Source organism: Hippocampus bargibanti, linkage group LG04, assembly GCF_051943395.1.
Source record: "Hippocampus bargibanti isolate YZ-2025 linkage group LG04, ASM5194339v1, whole genome shotgun sequence".
NCBI classification, from domain to species: Eukaryota; Metazoa; Chordata; class Actinopteri; order Syngnathiformes; family Syngnathidae; genus Hippocampus; species Hippocampus bargibanti.
In genome coordinates, this window is record NC_142737.1 from 16,378,794 (window position 1) to 16,398,148 (window position 19,355).

The following is a 19,355-nucleotide window of genomic DNA, read 5'->3' on the forward strand; positions in this document are numbered from 1 at the left end:
TGGCACAAATAAATTATTTAATTGATTGCAAACATGTACCGTATTTTCACGACCAAACGGCGCACCGTTTGAAAAGGCGCAGTCTCATTTATGTGTGCCATTTCTGTATTTAACACACACATTGGGCGCACCGGATGAAAGGACGCAAGTTTTATATACCGGTACATATCCTCTACTGCGAGACGTACATCCGCCTCACAACAACACACAGGCATACAAGTCTGCGTATTTAAAAAAACAAATCGGGAGCAAAACTGAGTTTGGTAGTGCTTTATTTATTAATTACAAAGGAATAACATTTTGTAATCATCACTCAATATGCGTCGGCATGGTAAAAAGGAGCACATTACCGGTACCGACTTTTCCGAAAGCTCAAACCACCGTGCTAGCGGACACGTTAGCCCAAGCATCCACAATCCATTGGCAAACTGTGGCGTAACATCCAGCCCTTTTTGTTTGCCTTAAGAATGACGCCTGCTGGAAATGTCTCTTTAGGCAAAGTCTTTCTTTTAAAAAAATCACAATCGCCGGGAGTTTCTCTCCGTTAGCATGGCAGCCTTCTCGCCAGCTTTTCAGAATAATTCACCGGCCGTCGCTACAGTAGTCCCGGTCCGCATGGAAAAATCGCACAGTTTCATAAAACGCCAGCACCAAGACGGACCTCCTTGGAAATGTTCAATTTTCATTTCCTCCGCTAGCGTTACTGCTCTGAGTGGGACGGTGACTGTCGAAACGCTCCTTCCGCTCGCTCTTAGCTCGCCGATCGATTGCTTGAAGCTTTCCTCCAACTCCGGCCACCTTGCCTTATGTCCGCATATTATGTCACGGCGGCTCCATTCCCATGTTCCTCGGCGTAGTCGATAGCCTTCAGTTTAAATAAACTGAGCTTCATAATCATGTCTCATTGCCATTTTCGGGGTTGTTAAAACAGCAATGTTCTACATAAAGCACATACCTGTTCGTTTATACACAAACCACGCCCGCACACCCCCCTCGTTTTCTCGACACGTCCTCCTCATGGTGGTCTCTAACACGTCCGCACTACAGGGCGCACCGCACATTTTGATAAAAATCTGAGACGTTTATATGCGCCTTATGGTCGTGAAAATACGGTATGCTTTCCTCTTCAGAATTATTTGAATTCATATTCATATTCATAACTGGATGTGTAACAAGAAAGCATATTCTCCGAATCTGAAGCAATTGTTTTGAATCACTAGCAATGCTAGACGTCTTGGCGTGACGTCACGAACTGGGGGCGGAACTTTCTGAAAATGCCCAATTCACAGCTCTATTTTTTTGCAGATTTTGGACACTTTAAGTCATTTTTATTGGTGTTTTGCATTTGACTAAAAAATATCACACTGCGTGTTTTGGGTATTTTAGATGCTATAAAAATTTTTCTGATGTCAGTTAAAAAACAAAAAAGTGACGTTGGTTGTTCTTTAACCGTTACACTCTAACGTCACTGCTCCTGTTGTACATTTGTTCTATTTCATGAATTGTGATCAGCATTTTCACATTTTCCCATTGTTACAAATTTCCCCCTTGTATTAAAGGATTTGTGATTCTGATCAAATAGCATATCATCAATAAATGCTGTGACCGCAATGTTTTTTTTTTAATTTCTCAATGAAATTTTGATGGAAAAAGTTGGATTTTATTTTAAACAAACAGACTAGCAGCCTTGACCGTGTAACGATGTGATGATTAACTTTCTCCAAGTACTGTTTTCCATCAGTGATTTAGATCTCGTGTTCGGTTGTGCCTGTGCAGCTCCAGTTTGAAAGCCTTCAAATCCTATTTGGCACAACGAGAAGAGATGCGTTTGTTATAGCTGCAGCTACTGTGAAGGTGCTGCATAATTCAGGCTGCATTGTATTTTAAGATTTTTGGGACAAAAAAGGTCATGGAATCATCTTCCAAGTTGCTGGTGTGATCATTGGCTCCACATTTCTGTCAAGACACTGAAGAACGGGACACGGTGTAGGTCTGGCATGTCATCCACAGCTGATGTTGAATGCCTGAATAAAAGTGTGAACACATTGTAAACAATCTGAATATCATTCAACATTGCATTTGTTTTTGTTTTGCTTGATTCTTGCCATATCCAATTGGTCATGAAGATCGTCATGCTATAATTTTTGTCATTTCTTACCGATGTTGTCAACTACTTTTTACGCCATGATGGGAGCATCATTTGTATCGCCAAATGTAATGACAATTGCACTTTAGTTTTCCTATTTCAAGACATGATAAATTAATTGGACTGAATTAATGTTAATCACCGCTTTTCTTTACAGACGGGACGTATCGACAAAGCCTGCCCGACAGTGTGCGGGCACACCAGTCCAGTGTTAGACATTGACTGGTGCCCCCACAACGATCAAGTCATCGCGAGTAGCTCTGAGGACTGCTCAGTCATGGTAAGATTCGGCTACACATTTACACCTCGCACTCGTCGTCTTAACTGTGTACAAGCAGCAGCACACGTTTTGCCAACAGTTGATAAGAATTTCCCTGCTGTATTGCGAAAGATGAGCCTCTCGTAACCCATGCCTAGGTGTGGGCCTCACCCTTTGGATTAGATTAAACGCAAAAATTGTAGTGGGGAGATGATACGAGAGGGTTTTTTCCCCCACCTCAGGTCTTTTTTTAATGAAGCTATTTGTGCTTTCCTCTATATTTCTTTATTTGGCCTCTCCACTCAGAAAAGGGGTACTGTTGAAGTAAAATTTTGCTTTCCAGGGTACAACTTTTTTGTAATTCACAATTGACGGAAAAAATAACATCTCCTTATGGTTACAGGTAAAACATGATAGACCCGTGTAAACCTTTCAATAAAGCTCACCGCGAGATGAAATACAGGTTAAAAAAATAAACTTGGAGAGAAAGAATATAGATAAGGATAGGGAAATTTACTAAGTACATATCAAGCACTGTAAAACCTCACATACTTCTGTATGTTGGAGGGGCCAGCATTAGCTTGATTTTCTTATGTAATTCAGCTGAACAGGTTCAAGTGCTTGCTAATTGGCTGTTTGGCTCTTCCGGTCAACCGGATCTGTAATTGTTGTACTATGCTTCAATTATTAGCCAGTGTACACTAGGATTGTGTCCAGCAAACCATTGTTGCCAAAAATAAGGGCGTCAGCCTTTTATACTTAACGTTAGATGCTCCTGCCCCCTTTTGGTGCTTTTTTAGAATGCATGTCAGTATTCCTTTTATACATGAGCAGTTTTAGACTCTGGTCAGGATCTCACGATCAAACATTTTGGAATTGATGACTTCATCGATTTGGAAGAAACATTTATTTCCACATCTTCCATTTATTAACTTTTGGTTGATTATTTGTTGTTTTTTGTATTTTGTATTGTATTGTACTGAAATGTAACCAACCAAACAAACATTTAGGCAATATCATGTGAAGTGGATGTGCTTTTGTGCTCTCATACCTTGTTTTTTTTAAACCTAAGAGCTACTTCTTGGCTACTGATTGATTTTTTTCTTGTTGTTTTTGTTGTTTTTGGGTATTATGTAGTGCTAAAATGTAACCAAACCACGTTTAAGCCACAGGTATCAAGGTCAAGGCCTTGGGGCCAAATCTGGCCCGCCACATCATTTCATTCGGCCCATGAAAGCAAATCACAGTGTGAAATTCCACAATGCTTTTTGAAGTCTGAACCAAAATTTCAAATTGTCCCTTGTAAACGCACCACTCATTATTTTACACTTCAAATTTGTAAACTAGTTATTCATTGATTTGTTGTACACTCTATATGTAATATGTGGAGGTGATTACATGTGGCTTCCCCAAATTATAAATACAATGTGGCCTGTAGCAAAAAATGAATGTGACGCCCTTCATTTAGGCAATATCATGTGAAAAGGGAGTGATTTTGTACTCTTAACCTTTTTTTAAACGCAAGAGCTACTTTTTGGCTACTAATTAGTGGGAAAAGTGACTACTTTGTTATACACTTCAGGTTGCAGTTCAAATACCTGGACATCATTTGGTTATTCATAGCACAGCTGCAAATAACCATTGTATTCATAATAGATTACAATGACTTGTCTTACAAATTGCCTTTGATGAAGTTTGTGGTTTGTCAGAAAATTGGGCAAAAATATTCATTGTTTTTCAAAGTAACTGACGTGTGCAAATGTGGCACCTCTGAATTGTTTACTTTCTAGTCTGAGGTTAGCCTTGCTGACCTTGCCCTTCGTTGGATCTTGTGATCTTTCACAGGTGTGGCAAATTCCTGAGAACGGCCTCGTGGCTCCCCTATCCGAACCCGCCGTAGAACTGAAAGGTCATTCCAAGCGAGTCGGCATAATCACATGGCACCCCACAGCTCGCAATGTTCTTCTGAGTGCAGGTGAGAGACCGGTCTCTGGCTGCTCATTAGAAATAAATCATTTGCTTGAATACTTCATACCATTCTTACACGACGGTCTTTGAGCATGAATACATTTTCGGTGAAAAGTATGCCTCAAAATAATATGTTGAGGGACAAGAATGAGACCATTACTTGAATGCCTGCTCAATTACTTCTTCACTTACGGTTGCAGGTTGTGACAACGTGATCATCATCTGGAACGTGGGCACAGGCGAGGCCATGATCACTTTGAGTGACATGCATTCTGATATGATTTACAATGTTTGCTGGAATCGCAATGGCAGTCTCATCTGCACTAGCTGCAAGGACAAGTCTGTCCGTATTATTAACCCCCGCAAGGAGGAAGTTGTTGCTGTAAGAGAAAAATGAAAGGGTGGTGGGATCCAATTTTGAAAAGGTTTATTTGTAAAGTTCACGTCTTTTTTCCAGGAGAAAGAAAAGGCACATGACGGCGCTCGTCCCATGAGGGCTATTTTCCTGAAGGATGGCAAAGTCCTCACCACTGGTTTCAATCGTAGGAGCGAGAGACAAATCGCTCTGTGGGACACGGTATGATGTTTGATTGACACCGCTGATACATTTGCACGTTACCTCTGAAGATGGACCTCTGATTTGCTGTGGCGACCGCTTGATGGGAAAAGCCGAAAGGAAAAGAAGAAGAAATAAGACATTTGTATGTAAAACAAGAGCCATGACTACCATGAATGTACGGCCCGAGGGATAACCAGTATGCTCAGTTGTTGTTGTTTGAAACATCAAATATATTTAAAAAACTCTATGCCAAACGGAAATTGCATCTTTACAAACTAGTAATACCAAATTAAAAAATCAAAGCATAGGCTTTATAGCACTTTATGAGACTTGTAATGTCATCATTGGCACCATCCTTGCCACTCTCGAGGACTTGCACGCTGCAAGAACCAAGACAACGGCACCGAAAATCCTACTGGACCCTTCGCACCCTGCCCACCTTTTCCAGCTACTCCCCTCGGAGTCTCCTCTATACAGTACTTATTTGTCTTGTCTTACATATGATGATACTAGTGCTGCGTGTTCTACAATTGACAATTTCCATTCCATTTGTGTTCTAAGAATCATGAAACACTGGACATGATGTCCGTTTGTGCCAATGGATGGTCCGCGCATGAGATTTAGTCTTGATGTTGAGAGTGGTGTGGTAGCTGTGCCTCAGGGATGGGAAGGTTGTGAATTTGGGTCACATCATCAGTAGTGCTCCAAATAATCATTGGGTGTTTCGACCTTTCATCACTAGACACCGTCATCGATGGTGGCCAGCGACAGGTTGATCACGCCCGCACTTGTGTCCCATGCCCAATCAGATGTTCAGAAGCTGGTGAAGGGGGGGGGGGGGGTCTTAGGTTGCTGACCTATGAGCCCAACAAGGGTCCTTCCTCTTCATCCAGATCCAGTGGCTGCTTCTTTCTGCTGCTTCAGAGATAGACCTAACTGTGTGCCGCAGAGCCTGTCCATGGATGCCCAGGTATTTTAGCAGTTTGATGGAGGAAGCCACAAACCCTCTACATCCAACTTCAATGGGATAGACCTTGGCTTTCCATCCTCGCTGTTGCGCATCCACTGCGAGTTCTGCATAGGCCTCAACTGAGTTTTCCCACGGGACTGTAACTTCTGTTATGTAGACAGCCTTGAATGAAGGGGACCAGAGCACCAAATCTGGTTTTAGGGTGGTGGCTGCAATCTCCGCTGGGAAAACCAATTGCTGGCCAATGTCAACCCGCATCTTCTAATCCCGGGCCCTGGCCAGCTGCCCAACCACTAGTTTTGCAGGAGGATGTTTGGGCTTTTTCTCTCCCTCTCGGATAAAAGTCAACGGTGCTGTGCTGAAAGTGGTGGCTCTCATGGGCAAGGAGTTGATGGTATTCCTATTGCTCTCAAGGACAATTGCCAAACTCTTCAGGACCTGGTTGTGCCTCCAGGTGTAGCGGCCTTGTGAGGCTGGTCTTACAACCGGTCAGGATGTGTTTGAGAGTTCCTGGAGTTGGACAGAGGTCACAGGTTGGATCTTCGCCATACCATTGGTGGAGATTTTTTTGGAGATGGGAGCACATCATTGATAGCTCTGATGATTAAGCTGATGTTGCTTGCCTGCATTTCCCAGAGATCCCTCCAGCTGAGCTTTTGCTTCTCCAGGCCTTCCCACCTCATCCATTGTCCCTGCTTGGCAAGAGATACAGCCTTTGCAGTTCTTTCAGCTTCCTCTTGGCGGCGCAGCTCTTCCATCACCATTTTCCTTCTTTCCGATGTTGAGGCCTTACGCCAACATGGTTTGTTTGTAAGTCCAAAGCCCCCTCTTCCTAGCTGGACGTGTCCCACGATGTCGCTGTGCCTTAGGTCCAGTTGATAGAGGGGGGTGCAACTTGACTGATCTTCCGGTTCCTGGAGTCTGTAAGGATCATCTGAAGTCTCACTTTAGAGCACTTGTACTCTTCGGTGAGGCTTGTGATTGGAAGCTCGAGGACCCCTTTGCCATAGAGGCTGATGTTTGACAGACAGCGTGGAACACCAAGCCATCTTTTCAGATATCTGGTGATTGCTCGCTCCATCTTCTCCACCGTTGAGAGCGGGACCTCATAGACTGTGAGTGGCCACATTCCCCGAGGGAGAAGTCCTGCAGACACCAGAGCTTGAACTTCCCTGGCAGTGGAGTCTTGTTGATGTTTTCCAGACTTTTGCTGATGTCCTGCATTAGTTGCTGCACTTGATCTTTGTCTCTTAGGCTTGCATTGTACCACCTGCCCAGGCTTTTGACCTTCTACACACTTGGCCAATAAAGATGATTCTGAATCTGAAATTAGCAAATCTGCTTTAAAGGCAATTTACCAGATAACCATTTTGCATTATCATTATTCCTAGCCTTTCATAAAAGTGTCTCAAGTATTCTGTTGTATTATTTGCAGAAAAACTTTGAGGAGCCCATAACTATGCATTGCATGGATGCCAGCAACGGGGTGCTCTTACCCTTCTATGACCCAGACACCAACATGGTTTACTTTTGTGGAAAGGTATGTTCGGATTTATCAAACCTATCGTCTTTAAAAAAATAGAACTCATCTTTTCTTGTTTGGTATGTTTCCTTTTTGACAGGGTGACAGCAGCATCCGCTACTTTGAAGTGACCAATGAAGATCCATATGTTCACTTCCTTAACAGCTTTGTGTCCAAGGAGTCTCAGAGGGGCATGGGCTGCATGCCAAAGAGGGGCCTCGATGTCAACAAGTGTGAAATTGCAAGGTAAGCCATTATAAAATGTCATTCTTATCTTCACCACTAGAGAGCAGACGATGGCCAGTAAACAATCAAATAGTTTCTCCCCCCTTTCATTTATTTCTAACTCCAGATAACAAGTTAACTGATGGGTTAAAAGTGATCGTTCGTTCCTGGTTCATCGCTCTTCAGGGTGTTAAATCAGCAGGAAGCCAGGTGTTGAACAAAATAAATTATTTTAATCTTGTAGACAGCAGGGACATTGTGAGGTCGGTGGAGGAGAGACAGAGAGAAAGGGAAAGAGACACGCTGGGAGACCATTTATATAAGACGGACAAGATATGCCATATAGGATGTGACATGTAGGATGTGTCATCATGTAAAGGCAGGCAGGATATGACGTATCAGGAAGTCCACGAACAGCAAAACGATGCAAAAAATGTTCGTATAGCGAATTAGCCCAACATTAACTTTGTTTATTACCACCAGGTACTATAAACTGCATGAAAGAAAGTGTGAGCCGATAGTGATGACCGTACCAAGAAAGGTGAGTGTGTGCTGACCATTCACAAGCATTTGCTAGCTCTCGACCCAAAGGACAATCCCACTGACTTTCTCTACCCTCTGGCTGTCAGTCTGACCTGTTTCAGGATGACTTGTACCCTGACACGGCTGGGCCTGACTCGGCCCTGGAGGCCGAGGAGTGGTTTGAGGGGAGGGATGGTGAACCCATCCTAATCTCTCTCAAAAATGGCTACGTTCCAACCAAGACTCGTGAGTTCACCGTTGTCAAAAGGAACATTTTAGATGCCAAGGTGCCCAAGAGCACAGAGAACTGTTCCCCGGCCCAGAATGCATCATTTGTGAGTATTGCTGCATTTCACTTGCATGGGCGATGATTTGCATGAGGCATACGCTATCTTGTTTCCAGTACCCTATTTTTCAGTGTATAAGGCGCACCCCCAATGAACGTTGTATTTGCAAACCTTTTCCATACATAAGGCGCAGCAGATTATAAGGCGCACCTTCAATGAATGACAAATGTTTTCCAAATATGATATAGAAATAATAGTTTTCCAAATATAAGGCACACCACATTATAAGGCGCTACAGTAGAAGCTGGGGTTACAAACTACTTCTGGGGGCAAAATGGAGTCGTGGCTGCTGACAGTAGTTGCGAGACTTGTTGTGCATACCTGCCAACTACTCCGGTTTTGCCGTAATGAGTACGGTTTTCATCATCCCATTCCAGGTTACGGTTTACCAATGAACATTACGGTTTCCAATAAAAAAAATAATCAAACATTGTCAAAATAGTAAATGCCCAACGTTCATTCAAAACACGAGATTGCTCAGTATCTCTGTGTAAGCTCTCAGTCGTACAGGAGTGGTCCATCGATGAGAAGGTTTCTTCAGCCGTCATCTGTACAAAAGTGAAGGTTTCGGACGTTTCGCCTCCTATCCAGGAGGCTTCGTCAGCGAACTAAAGTCTGACTGGTCGTATCGGCCCCATTTATATATCCCTAATGTCCAGACCTGGTGGCGCCGGACACATGAGGGTCGTTATGCTGATGAGGTGATACCGGGGGGAGTGGGGGTAATAGGCCAGTCGTTAGTCAGGAATGTAGGAACAATCAGTGGGGCCACAGGGAGGGGTCCCGCGCCCCCCCCAACCTGAGAGTAGGGACCTATCATAGCTGTGTCCGGCGCCACCAGGTCTGGACATTAGGGATATATAAATGGGGCCGATACGACCAGTCAGACTTTAGTTCGCTGACGAAGCCTCCTGGATAGGAGGCGAAACGTCCGAAACCTTCACTTTTGTACAGATGACGGCTGAAGAAACCTTCTCATTGCTCAGTATCATATCTAAATTTAGAAAAGGCGATTGGCACAGTGCCAGCTTTTAGATAAATTGCGCATGCTACGGGTCTTTCTCATTGTCATGTAAAAAAGTGTGAAATCTAAAAGAAAAATAGTCGTTTTGTGAGGAATACTCCCAAGCATTTCCAGGAGTTATACCTTGGTCAAGAAAGGGAGAATGTGGATTGCTTTCAAAGTTGATAGCTATTTTTGTCAACCTGAGACAATGAATGTAGGTTAGATGTGCATATTTAAGGTTACTAACAATGTCTCACAATTCATTGTACTTTTCAAAGATTGATTAATAAATGTTTGGTTGATTGTAAAATATTTCTGTTTTGTTTTCTTAAAATAGTAGCAAACATATTTTCATGATTGTTGAAATATGGATATTTTTTCACAGGTATATATTTGACATTGATCAACATTTGTATGGTGTTTTTAGCCTCATTTAAGTAGATGTAATGTTAAAAATCATTTCCGTATTACTAGGCTTTTCTGGTTTCAGAAGTTGGCAGGTATGGTTGTGGCTCAATGTTACTTCACATATAAGGCACACTTGCGTATAAGGCGCAGGGTCATCTTATGAATAAAATCGAGGCTTTTGGGGTGCAACTTAAACACTGGAAAATATGGTAATTTATTTAATGTAGCAGACCATCACACTGGATGCGTCCTTAAAGGACAACCGACGCCATTTTTTTGTTTCCTGACTGACATCAGAAAAACGTTTTATAGCATCTAAAATACCCAAAACACGCAGACTGATATTTTTAGTCAAATGCAAAACACCAATAAAAATTACAGTGTCCAAAAACTACTTCAAATTGAACCCGGAAGTGGCCAGTTTCAGAAGGTCCCGCCCCCTTGTTCGTGACGTCACGCCAAGACGTCTTGCCTTGCTTGAGAATCAAAACAATGGCTTCAGATTCGGAGAAGATGCTTTCTTGTTACTCATCCAGTTATGAATATGATTTGAATAGTTCTGAAGAGGAAAACATTATGGTTATGTGATTTATTTGACCCCCCCCAAAAAAAAAATTGTTGATGTTACTGTACCCACAGAAGTCAGATGCCAAGCTGGAAGAGATTTTGAAAGAAATCAAATCCCTCAAGGACCTGGTCAGCAGTCAAGAGAAGCGACTTGTCACACTTGAAGAACAAATGTCCAAACTTGCTATTTAGGGACTCTTTGCGTTTGCCCGACCTGCTACAATCCACCGCATTCCACTGGCTGGATGACATGACCAATCACAGCCTAACTCCATGACAGTGTTTCGTCTTTGCGACGATCCCTAGCAACAGTCCAGATGAACTTTTCCTAGCCAGACCCAAAACGCTCTGCATAACACAGTTGGAATAGGGACATGTGGCAAATTTTGCAGGAACTATTCCTCCTTTTTTCCTCTTACAAAGAACTCTTCCTCTTTTACTCTGTGGCTTTTTGTTTTTTGTGTGTATAACAAACACATCTTACACTATCATTTCCCTTTTTTGACAAAAGGGTGACATAATTACCAATCAAAACATTCCTCATATTAAACATTCCTTTGAAATATTTTGTTGCCATATGACAAATTTGGAATGTCGACAAATTGAAATCTTTGTTTGCATTATGCTTGAATGACTGTTGATGGTTGAGGCTGCCTGCACAAATCAACACTTATTCTTGCATCCTATTTTTCTTAATGTCACGTGCATTCCTGTATGCTTGGTGCAATAGATGGAAAGAAGTGTGCTCCTTTTTTTTAATGTGCACGCCCCAAAAGTATCCAATTCAGTTATCGCTACAACTCTGCATGGCTTCTGGGAGAGTCTCAGGCAGTCCACCGTAATATCAGTCATTGGTTTCCTTTGAGCATTGCCAACAATCATGAGAACAAAATGTGATATTACATAATTGGTGATCAAATTGAAGATTGCCACAGAAAATGGCTCAAGATAGATTTTTTTTATGTAGATTGTGTGACTCTGTGGCCTTTCTAAATGTCAGCCTGGACATTCCGTTTTTGTTTTTTGTTTTTTCATAATGGGGGTGGGTTGTTTGATTATTCAGTGTAATTTTTTTAAAGCCTATTTCTCATTCCAGCTGTGCTTATGTCCCTCGTCGTGCATCTACTTATTTTTCCCCCAATACAATACAGGAGTCCCTCATGAGTTTATTTTCCATCTGCTTCCCATTGGGAAGAAGAGACGGGACGGGTAAAAAGTGCTTGTCACTCGCTTTTGATATTTGTTGCCTCTGTAAAGTCTTGAAAGTGCCATAGTTCCGACTGTGCAGATGTTTTGTAGGGGACTGTTGTGTATTTGTGTATGTAGTTCAAGTCGCGTAGTAAAAGGAAGATATGACACTACTTAACGGCGCCAAAAGATGCAACTTACTCAGACTTGAGATTCTCCACAAGTCTATTTCCTGGATGATGTCTTCGAAACTTCTCAATATTAAAGCAAGCATTATTGTGCCTCATTTGGAATAGCATAACATTACAAGCCATTAAAAAAGCCAATATTGGTGGTTGGAATTTAGTGGGTGGGACATGGTGCTTTGCTTGCGTTGTTGGCACATGAGGTAGGTTTAGAAAAGTACAATTAAGTGATCCAAAGGGACACTGTAGGTTGGAAATGGTTCAGTCGAAAGATGTATGTTTGTATTAAGGTGGAGAGAGCGAGTGCAAGCTGTGTATATGTGTTTGTGTGTTTTTTTTTTCATTTCGTTTTCTTTGCTTTCATTTAATCTTTTTTGCTGTTTCGAAGAGTTTTTTGTTGTTATTTTAGGGTTGGTGGGTTTTAAATGTTTCTCCATGTTTGTGTTCCCTGCACCTTGCCATTCTGTAACCTCTGTTATACTGGAGGCCGTGTATGAAAATCAAAGAAAAATCAAGTGAAAATGAACCTGAAAACCAGGTTAAAACCTCACGCCGGGTGCGCTCAGCATTTTTTTTCTTGTATGCTTCAAGTATCAAAACATTGATTCCCCCCAAAAAATAAAGACTTTTTAAAATGAGGTTGTAAATGGGTAATTCCATTCATTGCAATCAGTGATGTGCTTTCAATCTTTAATTGATGAACCTTGGAAATGTCAATGCAACTGTGCATTGGCTTCTCTGAAGCGTAATTTTGATTTATCTATTAGTCCCCTTAGTTTGTCCATTCGCCAGAATTTGCCTTTTATTTCCAAAATGGCGCGTTTCGTGCTACTAGTCAATGAATTAAGTGACACGTTTGTATAGCGTTTCGTAGTGACTTTGCGTGTAATCTGGTGCTTGTTCCACGTTTAAGTGGAAAATTTGACTAAATTGCCACCATGATCTTTGACCAGCCCTTACCACCATTACATTAAGTTAAAAAGTGATCCAAATACAGATACTTCATATGTTGTGATAAGTTGCCTTTTTAAAAACCTTTCAATTTAGATGTTGGCTCTGTTCACCTTTTTTTGGGATGAGAGGCTTGCTTTCTCCCTGTAACGGCCATGTACTCACTGCAGAGACAGGCTGTAATCAAGGGTATATAATTAGAGAGACAGAAGATTTGGGAGTCGCCCCGGTGCGGACAGAAATACCCTGAAACATGGGCCTTGTGTACCAAATGCAACGTAGTCGTTGAAAAGTGAAGCATAATCAACTGTGATATTAATTGCGTTCATGAATCTCTGTCAAACTCTACTCAAAATTGATCTTGTGTATGTGCAGAAATATTCATTTCTCGATACATTCCTCTATTGTACTTGGGAGAAGAAAATTCGGAGTAAAATGATTTGAAAGGACTTGACCCAGGGAATTCGAACCCAAAAGATGATCAATTTAGAGCCGCACAACTTCAAAGCCACACCGTGCTGTTTGGGTCCTTTGGATCATCATTGTCACTTCCCCCCCACCACCTAATTCTTATGGAGCCCCTGTATGTCAAACACGTCATGAAGTCGAGCACAAGCGAAGGAGGGAGGAGAAGATGAAAATAGAGGGATGGACATCACTTTCCTGAGAGCGGTTAAAAAAAATGCTACAGTATAACAGGGACGACGGGGAATGTTCTGAAACTCTCCTCCTCTCTTCACATTGGTGTTGCCCTCTTTGCCCCTTGCTTTGTCTTCAGCTTGCTGTGGTCCTCACACCAGCAACCGGCAGAACGTGTAAGTATGGACTCCATTAGGATAATTTTGAAGTTTGCACTGGATGGATTGGAATAATAGCGTGAGATTTGCATTGTTTCTTTATGTTTTTGTTTTTGAGATCTTATCTGTATTTTATTTGCTCGAGAATATAGAATCAGTATGACATGCTTCCATTTCTGCATTAGGACATTTTCAAGAACATTCTTTAAAAAAAACGTTATTCAAGGAGTAAATACACTATACACCACCATGGTTGATTTTTGTACCCTGATGAAATTTTAAATCTGACTGACCCAAAAAGTGACTGAATGGTTTGGAGTGACACCTAATTACCGTAGACTGGTATCTAAATACCCATAATGTAAATGATTTTGACTATATGCATGATCCTAGTCAGTATGCACAACATTTCATTACGTGTGGACGCACCAGCATAATGGAGTAAATGTAATTACGGGCATTGAAGGGCAGTCTCATAGCTGAACAGCCCACCATTTGCGACCACACAGGGAGGCCCGTTTGCACTGTGCCGTGTCAATAAGAGACACCATATCTTTATTTTAGCCCTACAGCTGTTACTATCTTGCAGTTTGTCACACTTTAAATATTTGCAATCCTACAGAATTGAAAAGTTAGAGTTAGCATGGCATTCAAAAGTCTATTTAGCAAATGCTATTTAGATGTTTTTTTTGGAATTTAGAAGTTTTTTTCAGCAAGTCAACACAACCACAGCAGCTGGTGCCCAGTATAAATATAGAGTCCACAGCCACTGCTGTCCTACGCCTCTGCGCACAAGCTGGACTCAAACTTCCTGCTAGCTTTAGTGTGGTGGATGGGCGGCTTCTCCGTCCTCTACAAATTATAAGGCCAGCAGAACCAAAGTAACAGTCTCCACCCCAAATAAGTAATGGCTCTGCTGCCTGCTAAAATAGATCTGCTGCGAGTTGGGAAGGAAAAACCTGAATCAAGGTGGTTTAGATTAATGGATGGAGACTATGGGTTGTTGTTTTAAAGTTCAGGACCACACATATACGGAACCTCGCACAAAACATTTACAATAAGAGCAGGAAAAAAATCAGGTTTAGCCAAGCTTAATTTACAAGCTGTCTTTTTTCTTTGCCATTTATTTGCCTTTCATCTTATAGCTTCCTTCTATCACATGCAGTGATGTGCTAAGCTAGCACCAAATCAGAGTGATTACTATTGATTGACATTTGTTACTTCTTATAAGTGTGTTGGGCAAGATTATTAAATGTGTGCATTTATTTCATCAGACTCCAATTGTGGATGTTATGATAAAACAATTACTTCTGATGTTCTCAAAGCTGGGAAAGTACCAATCTTGTTGACTAGTGTCAACCATGACCCATGGTCACTCCTAATGTGTGGCGACATCACTGTTAAGGGAAAAGTGACCAACCATGTGGAGATGTCAGTAAAACGGAACTAATACATCATGGAATGCCATTTATCAAAATCTTGACATAGGGTGGGGGGGAAGTGGGGCTCTGCCCACGGACTGCACGTTACCCATGACCCAAAGAAAGAGACGGAAATGGATGGACATTTTGATCTGACAATTGTCCTCATTAGAGTTGACTTTGGTTGACCGCCTACTCAAGTACAGGAAGAATAGACCAACCTCATACAGCCAACATTTAAACTGGGGACCTAATTGATGCTAACCTGGACAGAGCATCAGTGGCGGGCCGTGCATGTCAACCCCTAGGCCTTCAGTAATCCTACGTCTGAATCACTCCACAGCTGTGGTGTCATTTACTACACGTCCACTAGAATGTGCCGTTGGCCACAAAATAACTTGTGACTAGAAACTTAAGAAATACTGTCATTAAACTGTTCAAATTTTTACTATGAACGTGTGGATTCATGATAACATCATAAAATAGGAGTATTATTTGCTATTTTTGCTAGCTTCCGAGCTGTCCAACCTTTCTTAATGTCCATTTATTCTTGAAAATGTGTTTGACAGTATATCTGCAACCAAATCCATTTCTTCTCTTCCTTCAGCCATTGTGTGTTGACAAAACAGTTAATAAATCGACACAATATCTTTGCTGATGCAGGTCACTACACATACAGTGTGCTAGCTCTGGTCGGTATGATTGGCTAGTGACAAGCCAATCATATGACTAGCCAATCATAGTTTGCAAACACTCTGACATTTCCAGCGCCTTCCAGCAGGCTCGATTGCCAACTCGAACACTGATTTGTTCAAGTAACTGTTCGACACATTTGATGCTGCACAACTGATTGTGAAGCATCTAAGTAGATTTCTCACCCTGGCAAAAAAAATGATTGCTGAAATATGAGTGGTTAAATGCTTAAATACGAAAAAACACATCCGGAAAAGCACAACAGGGGAACAGTAATGAAATGAAATTGAAAGAATATTTGGAATTATTTAATACAAATTCATGGAATAAATATAATTAACATGAGTCTGTGACTCAGATATTTTTAGGCCAGCAGAGAAGGCCTTGCAGGCCCTGACGGCTCACCACTGAAGATCATACCCCTTTGTAACTTTGGGGCTTAATGACAAAGTTGCCTTGAGGAACATGGCTGCGAGTTAACAACTTGTCTGTATGACGTTGCAGGAAAAATGCCATCCCGCTTGGTTTTCCATATGGCCTGCGTGACTTTGCTGTCACTGTGCTTCGGCGTGGCTCGGGGCACCCCAATGTTCTACAACGTGTCCATGGATGGTAGCGGCGATGACGGGTTGGAGTTCCTCTTCCCAAAGTACTTCTCCACTCGCGCACCTGTTAAAGACAGCGCTGCTACTCAAGCTCCCGACGCTTCCGACACCCCCACGCTCACCAACACCATCACCACGACCATCATCCGTCTGAAGGACTTTGTACTAACCAGAGTGGTGGACTTCCTGGAGGAAAATTTTCTCATCATCATTGTTGTGTCCTCTCTCCTCATCGTTCTGGTCTTTATTATCTGCTGCGCTTCTGCTCTGGGTCAGAAGCGCAAGCTAGACGCCTACAAGCCCCCAACTCAACCTTCGAGCAAGCGCGCAGCGGAAAAAAACCTTGCACACAGAGGTCCGAATGAGTTCCAGGAGAGACCGTACGCTGTGGACCACATCAAGAGGGTCCATATGCAGAGCAGTGCCTCGCCTAAGAACCTGCGAATGCCTTCCAAGGCTCTGGTGGGAGAAAGGGGCAGGGACGTTAAGTCATCACCACGCCCGGAGGTGAGAAAGGTCCGAGATGTTGAGGAAGTGGAGAAACCTAGAGAGGAGACAAAATACAAAGAGCAGACGAAGCGCAGGGAGGAGGTGCAGCACACCTCCAGTCAGCCTGTTTGCACCTGTCATCTGAAGAATGGCCACCACTAGAGTATCCTCACTCCTGCTGCTTGGATTGCATTGACGCAGCAAACGGGAACTTACAAAAAGGTGTTTGAGCATTTATTTGACATTATAAAGTTCGGCTACTTGACATCTAGCAATATAGTTGCTCGTAGATGGCATCTCAGTTTGGTCTCACAAATAACATGTAGTGTTCCTATTGGAATGTCAAAGGTATTCTGTTAGCGTAAAAATGACAAACAGCAGTGGAAAAAAGACAACTCGTAAGACAAACTCATTCTATTAATAATGTTCACCAGTTCTTCTGACGTGGTGAATCGTGCTACTTTAAAGGTTGTAGAGCACACCAGTACATACCTTAACTCACTCACTGCCAGACGATGTGTTGATTAACACGCAAGACACTCGACAGACAAATCATTAAGAACGCCTAATACAAGCGATTGTAGAGAGGATGCAATTGGATAATTATCGATCTATCCTTTTTCTGATCCGCTTAATCCTGAACTCTTTCACTGCCAGACTTGCAAATATGTTTCCACTCCAGTGCCAGGGTTGTTGTCATTTTCACTCAAATTGCAGGATCCACAGAATATTGAGTTTTACGACCACATAAACATTCAATGCAGGGCAAGAAACCGTAGACTCTCTTCTTTTATCAGAAAATAAAACGTTTATGGCGACCTTATTTGCCTCTAGAGTTATCTGCAATGGAAGTGGGGGTGGCTGTACAAAAGGCAAACGGTGCCCTTTGTGTGAGGGAAAAATATTGCCAGAGGTCTGTCGAAAGCTTGAAACGCACCCCCTGAAAGAAAAAACAAAACCCGAAAGAATTGAGGAATGGCGCTCCATGTCATGCTTTTAAATTCCCGAATAAATTCGGGAATGGCAGTGAATGAGTTAAGATCGATGTCAAGGATTTTGAATCAATGATCAAATTGCTTTGAAGGAAGAAATGTTCCAAATATAACACAGCCGTTCCACGACAATGTCTTGATCAGTCTAAAGCAGGGGTCGGGAACCTTTTTGACTAAGAGAGCCATAAAAGTAAAATATTTAGAAATGTTTTTCAGTGAGAGCCACACGCACGCACGCGCACATACAAACGCTCGCGTGCGCGCGCATGCACACACACACACAAATGCGCCGCCACTTTTCAACAAAATATCTGAATTTATTATTTAAAATAACTTTGTGATGGTACTCACCGTTAACATGAATGGTTTTTCGTTCCTCGTGATTGGTAAAAATGCAGGCAAACAATCGGAATGAAATTCAACTTGCCGGTCAGGAGGCGAAGTTACTGCTAGCTAGCCTGCACACGCTCATAAGCTTCCACACTTGCTATCTGCGATCTACTTCTCGCAGATGTTGATGCTAACGTTAACATGGGGCGTGTTAAAAGATCACTGACATTCGACTGTTTCATCGATGGTATTGTATCATTGCAAATTAGAATCCGAACATTTTCTCTCCTCTAATGCTCCGGTGCATTAACGCTGAAGTGCACAAGTTGGGCTCATTTAAAGGGGCGTTTACCTATTTCAACGTGACGGCCACTATCATCCAATCAACATGGCGCTTTAGGCCATTCTAGGTCAGTGTCATCCAATCAAAATTGCGCTTTCCGCCAATTGCAGCCCCAACGGGAAATGAACGGCGAAAACACGAAAATATGTATTTAGTTTTATCGGCGAGCCATATGCAATCATCAAAAGAGCCATATATGGCTCGCGAGCCATAGGTTCCCGACCCCTGGCCTAAAGTGTGAGTCTTGGTCATACCAGTTCTAACAAAGTATAATTGACTGGACATGGTTCTTAAAAACCCTGCAAAGTGAATTCAGTACCGGTATATTGTTTCAAAATAATTGCTGAAAATGTGAAAACAATGAAAAATACACAGCATTGAATTTTGGAAATTTACTTGGAAGTATTATTCACCATTTCAGTTATGTAACCTTGTTTACATCAGCAGTTTACGACAACTATTGCAATGAATTTTTATACTATACTCGGCCCATTCCAGCCACCATCGCATGTGCAGTTAGCAAGTCGGCTATGCCGACACCCTAAAAATGTGTCATTGCTGGGAGCCACACATCTGGTGTCAATATTTCAATGCCCAAACAATGGTGACTGTGCGCACAAACGAGCTGACCGTCCACCGGATTAGAGGAGCCCTGAAAGCTTCGTAAAGCTCAGCTTGTGGCTAGCAGCTGTCGTCGTGGAGGCTTGAAGCGGATACATAAATTGACATATAAGAAAGTACTTTATCCAAGTAGCAACCATTATTTTATTCATTATTTTTATATTTATTTTTAATCGCATTTGGGGGACTCGCCCACAGCGCTTTAAAATAAATGTGAGCGGCTTGATTTAGTAACATTAAA

At 42.2% G+C, this 19,355-nt stretch overlaps 2 protein-coding genes and 1 long non-coding RNA gene across 4 annotated transcripts in view; 2 read left to right on the forward strand and 1 right to left on the reverse strand.

Annotated features, from left to right (window-relative positions):
• The window catches only part of LOC148899261 (coronin-1C-A-like), a 35,382-nt gene extending 22,872 nt beyond the window's left edge, over positions 1–12,510 (forward strand). For both annotated transcript variants that reach the window (XM_088994374.1, XM_088994375.1), the window contains 9 exons: positions 2,304–2,426; positions 4,251–4,380; positions 4,574–4,755; positions 4,831–4,950; positions 7,338–7,442; positions 7,525–7,670; positions 8,133–8,190; positions 8,279–8,506; positions 10,572–12,510. In XM_088994374.1, coding sequence (XP_088850500.1) covers positions 2,304–2,426; positions 4,251–4,380; positions 4,574–4,755; positions 4,831–4,950; positions 7,338–7,442; positions 7,525–7,670; positions 8,133–8,190; positions 8,279–8,506; positions 10,572–10,691 — 1,212 coding nt within the window. In that variant the 3' untranslated portion in view covers positions 10,692–12,510. The remainder of the gene's footprint in view (positions 1–2,303; positions 2,427–4,250; positions 4,381–4,573; positions 4,756–4,830; positions 4,951–7,337; positions 7,443–7,524; positions 7,671–8,132; positions 8,191–8,278; positions 8,507–10,571) is intronic.
• Positions 256–2,244, reverse strand: LOC148899262 (uncharacterized). The gene is made up of 2 exons (XR_016114703.1): positions 956–2,244; positions 256–865 (listed from the first exon to the last, which is right to left on the reverse strand). It is a non-coding gene; the product is annotated as an uncharacterized LOC148899262 (long non-coding RNA).
• Positions 12,511–12,649: 139 nt separating the features above from the next.
• On the forward strand, positions 12,650–17,816 carry tmem119a (transmembrane protein 119a). The gene is made up of 2 exons (XM_088994376.1): positions 12,650–13,638; positions 16,239–17,816. Exon 2 carries the CDS (start codon positions 16,244–16,246, stop codon positions 16,988–16,990), a length of 747 nt encoding a protein of 248 aa, XP_088850502.1. The 5' UTR covers positions 12,650–13,638; positions 16,239–16,243; the 3' UTR covers positions 16,991–17,816.
• The last annotated feature ends 1,539 nt before the right edge of the window (positions 17,817–19,355 follow it).